This window comes from Haplochromis burtoni, unplaced genomic scaffold, assembly GCF_018398535.1.
Source record: "Haplochromis burtoni strain Fernald_Lab_line unplaced genomic scaffold, NCSU_Asbu1 Contig_99, whole genome shotgun sequence".
Taxonomy (NCBI): Eukaryota; Metazoa; Chordata; class Actinopteri; order Cichliformes; family Cichlidae; genus Haplochromis; species Haplochromis burtoni.
In genome coordinates, this window is record NW_024582460.1 from 795,767 (window position 1) to 802,878 (window position 7,112).

The 7,112-nt window shown below is 43.5% G+C and overlaps 1 protein-coding gene across 1 annotated transcript; it reads left to right on the plus strand.

The window, feature by feature from the left end:
- Positions 1 to 504: 504 nt before the first annotated feature.
- On the plus strand, positions 505 to 7,080 carry LOC102313103 (kininogen-1). Its single transcript, XM_042223006.1, has 6 exons — positions 505 to 579; positions 4,409 to 4,526; positions 4,737 to 4,897; positions 5,602 to 5,715; positions 6,020 to 6,106; positions 6,284 to 7,080. Exons 1-6 carry the CDS (start codon positions 505 to 507, stop codon positions 6,974 to 6,976), a joined length of 1,248 nt encoding a protein of 415 aa, XP_042078940.1. The 3' UTR covers positions 6,977 to 7,080.
- The last annotated feature ends 32 nt before the right edge of the window (positions 7,081 to 7,112 follow it).

The following is a 7,112-nucleotide window of genomic DNA, read 5'->3' on the forward strand; positions in this document are numbered from 1 at the left end:
TGAGAACAGGAAACAAATGTGCTCTTCTGCACAAAGAGCGCATAAATGTCCACATCACAACACCATGAAGCACGTCACAGGCAACAGGGGTGGGTGAGGACTGAGAAGTAAGCCGATGCAGACACAGCCATCCTGCCCTGCAGCTATGCATCCAGCGCTGGGCCCAGACTCGGCCTCGGAGATAAGCACACGAGGGCGTTTGGAACGAAGAGTCTAAACACAGTATATTCAGCTCCAGCCTTGAGACCACAGCTGGCGCTGATATGGTAGCCGCATGAAATAGTGGTGGTGTTCTTGCTTTAGTGTGAACCCCTGCATGTCAATTTCACAGTCGATCTAATGTCCATCACTGGTTCCTCACCATTCCCGTTGGAGAGCAGTGATCCTCTCCACGATGTTATCCAGTTTGCTCATAGAGCACGAGTGTTCACGACAGCGTGAGCCTCTCCAATGTCAGATGTTGTCAGAGTCTCAGCACTCACAGCAGCCGCAAGCTTCTCCAAGATGTCATCCGTGCTGCGTCTGAATGAGCCCATTCTGAGAAGCCACGGCTCACTCCATCGTTCCAATCAACACATAGTGAGCAGCCTTGTGGGGATTTGATCGGCTGTTTCCACATTCAGGGACCAGTTGATCAAATCCATAATTCCTCTTTTAGGTTTTAGAGAAGTTTTGTGAGACTCTTCCAGGAGAGAAGCAGACAAGACTAGACAGAGACATGAGAAAGCCGAGCAGGAAAGATAAGGGGAGGGAGAAAATGCGAAGATCTCCCGTCAGTTTCACAACCTTTACAATAATGTAAAGTGAGGGGCAAGGACAAAGTCACACACTGAACCCAAACACTTTGTTCTAGTTAAGATGAAACATTGGAGGCTGTTTGCTTTCTGTTCCAACATAAATGTCTTCTGGTGTCAGCAGCAGAATTTCCACCTATTTCAAACTCAGCTATTGTTAAATAGTGAATCAAACTCAGTACTAGCAGATATTCAAGAACAGTAAAAATATAAGTCAAATAAAGGAATGAAAAACAAAATAAATATGAAAAAAAAGTAAAATATTCCGTTTTAAACAGGAATATTCAGAGTTTCTGTATTTTTGCATATATCAATGAAAGTTATTCACATTTCTTATGGATTACTAGAGTCACCTGAGTTTGAAAGACTCTTTTCTCTCCGACTACAGAAGATGAAAGAGTAATTTAGCAGCTGGAAGCAACATTTCAGTGTGTTTAACTAAACCTGTCACAAACTTTTATTAAGATCTCGCACAAGCACAGCCTTTAATTAAGTAGCTGTAAGAGACGAGCCACTGAGTGAGCAGATGAAGGAGCTCGTCTATGGATGTAATTAGATTAAAATCCATATACTGAGTGTGACAACGGTTTGCTGGGCCAGGAGGAGAGAAATAACAAGCTGTTCCTCTCTGAGAATCACACGGATACATTCGGTCTGACGCAGCTCCTCCTCTGAGCCATCGTGGGGAGACCTCGGTCCGTACATGTGCCTCAACCTACTACACCCACACACACACACACACACACACACACACACACACACACACACACACACCCACACACACAACACGCTTTACAATTGGGTTTAGTTTCTCCGGTCTCTAGTGATATAGGTCGCATCCCAGTATTTCTCCACGTTGTGCCTGGTGTGTTGTGTGTTGGCTGTGTGTATTCTCGCATAGTCACTTCCCAGGCGGGTTTGTTTAGAGCGGGATTACTGTCAGTCTGCTACTCCCGATGACGTGATGGCAAGACAGAAGAGTAGGAAAAGAGAGTGAGTGCGATTATGGAAAGCTGAGTCTTTGGTGAATCGATGAACAACGGTCCCCTGAGGACTGTTGTTGTGATTTGTGTGCTGTGTAAATAAAACTGAATTGAATTGAGTGTCCCTGCCACATTCACACATGCATGCCACATTTACATCCTCTCTGTCATCTTTAGTGAGTCTCTGGTCACTTACGTCGACTCCGACTATTTTATTGCCTCTTCCATCACTGTCTTTGAAACCGTGCCCAGGCATCTGTCCCTTGACACCAATACAGTGTTTCATAACTGAACCTTGGCAAACACGAAGTTTATCCAGTTCTTGGACCAGTGTTGGTCAAGTTACTTGAAAAAAGTAATCAGTAACTAATTACTGATTACTTCCCCAAAAAAGTAATCCCGTTACTTTACTGATTACTTATTTTCAAAAGTAATTAATTACTTAGTTACTTAGTTACTTTTTAAAAACACGATTTACAACCTGAATAGGTGATAAAATAGATCTTTCAGCCCAATTCTACTTTTTCTAGCATAATCCATCATACAAAATGTAATCAAATGAAAAGTCTCTTTTTAAAACTTGTTTTATTAGTTTTAATCTTTTAACTTTATGCATCAAGCAAAATATTAATTATATGCAACATTCTCTGACTGGAAGAAATTAGTTTAACATTTAAACCTATTTTCTGCACATTCCAGCACATAAAATAAAATATTTTTTGTGTTTACACTCAGTCTTTCAAATAGATGCAAGTAAAACACAGCAGAAAATAAATAAAGTCAAAGACTCAGCGGTCCTGTTGCTCTATTTTCACCTGTAAAGCAGGAGTGGGGTAGGCGGAGGTTTACCCTGGTGCAGGTGTGCCGCGGTCAGTGGAAGAATCCGCGAGTTTCTCTGTGAATTTCCCATTACGTCTGCGCACTCGGTGCTTGCTTGGAAGTTTAGGGGTTTTTTCGCTGTAAAAAGAAGTTTTCTTCCCACGCACAACGGACCTAATGTTTTTGTCACTTTTTATGGAATCAAACTCAAAGTAAGGTCAGTACTTCCACGCTTTAAACGCTGCACGCTCATACTCTCTCCCGCACTCGATATATGATCCATTGTTGATCTGCACACAGCTGTTGTCACGTAACGGTCGCACTCGCTTACGTCACTGTCATGAGACATTCTCGCAAAAAAATCACGGTTTTAGTAACGCAGTAACGCAGCGTTCCTACGAGGAAAGTAACGGTAATCTAATTACCGTTTTTGCAATAGTAATCCCTTACTTTACTCGTTACCTGAAAAAAGTAATCAGATTACAGTAACGCGTTACAAGTAACGCGTTACTGCCCATCTCTGCTAACTGCAGTATAACAGAAATGACCAGACTCCAATCAAATGCCGCAAACCTGAAGTCAGCCAAAAGTTCATATTGTCATACTTTAGTATAAATATATCCAAATCTGTTCCCCACAGCAGTTAATTAAATGAAGTAATTGAACCAATAAGAAACATAATTTACTTATTTTTTTTCCAAAAGCTCGTCCAATAATCTTCGTCTGTGTACCTGCCTCATCACACCAATTCCAGAGTATCAAATAAAATGTCCAACACTGAAAATACGAGCAAGGATGGATGTTTGGCTTAATTAATCAACAGCTAGGTATGACTGACCTCTCTGCTAGACTGACACATTTAAAATATATCTATCCTGATTTTATCCTTGACCAGGAAACATTTAGATACGTCTTAAAGTTTTGAAAATTGTGCAGGGCACCCTGGAACACCTCCAAGTCATTGGTTCAGATATGTGGATGACACCTGGGTGAAAATCAAATCTCAGGACGTACCACAATTCACGGATCACATTAACTCGGTGGACCGAACACATCAAATTCACCAGGGAGGATATGAAAGTGGCAGGTTAGCCTTCTTAGACTGTGAGATTTCCATCAGTAATGGGGGACATCTAAAAGCTGACGTGTACCGTAAACCTACACATACGGATCAGTATCTAAGGTTTGACTCTCATCATCCACTGGAGCACAAACTGGGCGTCATCAGGACGCTACAACACAGAGCGAACACCATCCCCACTGACACAGCAGCCAGGGAGGCAGAAGAACATCAAGAAGGCCCTGAGTAAATGTGGTTATCCCAGCTGGACTTTTGTCAAAGCTGGGAAGGCTCCTAAAGAAAGCTCCAGCCGATCCAGGAGAGAAGGACAACCGACTGCCTAAGAGAAAACCTGTAGTGATCCCGTACGTGTCAGGAGTATCGGATTCATAGATCAGGGAAACCAAACAACCTCTGCTAAGCGGATGGCACAACACAGAAGAGCCACCTCGTCAGGCCAGGACTCTGCAGCTATTTCACACCTACAGGCCAGTGGACACTCTTTCAATGATGAGGATGTAACATCCTGGACAGGGAGGAACGCTGGTTTGAGGGCGGAGTCAAGGAGGCATGTGAAAAGGAGACCATCTCTGAATGCGAGGAGGGGGCCTAACACAGTACCACCAAAAGTGCAAAAGTGTAGGAGCTCCGGGCCTAACTGAAATTCTATTTCAGCATAGTGAGCATCTTAGGTTTTTGTTCCATAAGCATAAGCATTACTTCAGAAGTTGGAAGGGGAAAAAGTCATTTAGTGTATTGATATATTGTATTTGTGTTTGCAGGTATATGGACAGTGCAAAGCTGCTATCTTCATCAATAAGGTGCATAGAGTGGAGCGCCTCTACAAATACAGCTGTGTTATCAGACCAGGTATGAAAAATATTACATATATATAAAAAAAGGAGTTGCGATTTTTAACGATCATATCTATGATGACAACCAGTTCTACATATACAGCAGCATACTTTATGGAGGAAAAATAAAAACAAGCTGCACCTTATGAGACAATTTGGTGAAATTACAGGTTTCGTGCAACGCCAACATTTAAAACCACTTTTTTGTTCTGCTCAATTCCTGCAGGTAGGGTGCATGAGGGCTGTGCCGGCTGTCCATATTTACCTCGCAATAATGAGGAAGCTGAAGTTCAGAAGACTGTGACCCAGTCTCTGGAGAAATTCCACAACCAGAGCAGGCCGGCCAATCGGTTCACTCTGCTCAAAATCTCCCGTGCTACTGCACAGGTCAGATTACCACATATCCAAAAGAAACATCAAGATATGTGACATAGAAACATGCTATCTAACCAAATACTTTCTGTGGATAATTGCTAAGTGTTGGGTCTACCCTAGCAGCCCCACTGGTTCAGAGCATCATCACCTGTTAACAAAGCAAGACAAACAGTTTAACCGGTTTTAACTTGCGTGCAAGGGAAGCCTGGTCGGATCTCAGAGCAGCACCTCTGCCCTCGACCTCAGAGGACTCCAAAGAACCAGTCTCCCCTTCAGCCTTTTATTCTGTGTCTCTATATACGTGACTTCCTGCTGGTCACCCTGTATATGGCTTAACCCCTTTTTAATGGTCTCATGATACACAAGCACAGGTGAGGGCATAAAGGGCAGGAAGTAAAACATCCTATAAGGACACCCAGAACCTTACATGCAATGTCTGCAGTTAAAGACGAGGTTTAATTTAAGTACAACTATGACAACTATTATCAAAATCAACCTAACACTGGGTGACACTGAAAAACTAGCGCATACAGTCATTACTTCTGGGCTAAACTATTATAATTCAGTATTGTCACTTTGTGCGAAAGGTTCACTGAAAAGCCCTCGATCAATCTGAAATGAATGAGAATATTAAGAAAGAAAGAAAGATCCTTTATTCATCATGGACTCTCATTTAGATTGACATATTGTTATGCGTTTTGTGTTTGTGTTTCCAGGTTGTCGCAGGTTCAATTTACCGTGTAGAATACACCATCCAGGAGACCACCTGCCCCCACAGCACAGAAGCAGTGACGGCTGAGAACTGCCGCCCTATGGACTGCGAGTTTGCTGTGAGTCAGGAGAAAGAATTATTAGTCTCACTCATGTAAAGTTGTAGTCAGATGGGTTGATGAGATCAGTGAGTGCAGTATGACTTTTCTGATCAGGGAGTCATTTTAGTTTTAATGCTGCAATCAAAGACCTCTGCTTTCCACTCAAAGCTCTGATCCAGTGTGTTCTAAGTTCTACTGACTAGTTTGTGACAGCAGAGGATTACTTTTTCATTCAGTATGTGTAATTGTTCCACCGTAGTAAAACCACAGGCATCCTCAATCCTCTGCTTTCTTAAGTTTTTTCTTCTTTTTCTCTTCTCAGCACAAGGGCTTCTGTAAGGCATCCCTCTTCCAGCCTCTTTTTGATGAGGAGCAAATTAATGTCGACTGTGAGATCTATGAGCCTGAGGTAAGACTCATTAACATGTCATATCTGTATTGTTCAAATATCCTTCAGTCGCATAGGGAACAGTGTAAGTAATAAATGGTGATGGGGGACCTAAGAAGGCGCTTAGTTTCCTTATGCCTTGGGCTGGCTCTGTTTTGTAAACTCTTTATTATAGTACACTCTGTATAAAATCTCCAGGCTGCTAAGAGACAGATGAAGCTCCACCTGCTGGGCGGAGAGACTGACCACAGCCACAACGACACACACTCACACAGCCACGACCACACCAAGAGCCACTCTCATCATGGCCACAACAGAAACCAAACTGATGACCACAATCACCACCACACACATGACCATGCCACAGGCAGCGCCCACAGGCACGCTCATGACCACTCCCACGACCACGGTCTGAACCACGATCATGTGCACACTCATCATGCCAAGGCACACAACCACAGCGGTGACTCCCCCAACCACCACCATGACTACAAGCACGCTGTAGGTGTGCACACCCATGAACATGACCACGAGCTGGCTCTGGACCACGACCACAAGCACGGTCACCTACATGAACACGAGCACCACCACCATCACCACGAGCAAGAACATGAGAACACACCCCACGATGATGCAAAGGGAACAGTGATAGTCCTGCCTGCCTTGGGCCAGCCTGTGACCTTGCCTTCCTTCCCTGATGTCCCCGCCGGTGGGCCTGGAGTTGGAGTCACTCTCCCACTTAAGCCTGACCCTCAGATTCCTGGACAGAGAGAGCCCGCCATCGAGCCCTTCCCAACCTCAGTCTCTGCCCTGTGCCCCACCAAAAAGGGAGGGGATCAAGGTGTGGGGATTCTCTTTGCTAATGACCCCATGTTCAAGCCGGCTGCATAATGTGGTGTATGAAACTGTATTAAACACAGTGTGCAAAACTCATTTAATTACTGAACTATATAAATAAATAAATAAATAAATAAATAAATAAATAAATAAATAAATGTTTGTGTGTGTGTGTGTGTGTGTGTGTGTG

Coding starts and splice junctions, on each gene's coding strand:
- LOC102313103 (XM_042223006.1), top strand. CDS start 505: ATGTCATCCGTGCTGCGTCTGAATGAGCCCATTCTGAGAAGCCACGGC. Junction 580..4,408: donor ATCGTTCCAATCAACACATA/GTGAGCAGCCTT, acceptor AAAGTCATTTAG/TGTATTGATATATTGTATTT. Junction 4,527..4,736: donor CAGCTGTGTTATCAGACCAG/GTATGAAAAATA, acceptor CAATTCCTGCAG/GTAGGGTGCATGAGGGCTGT.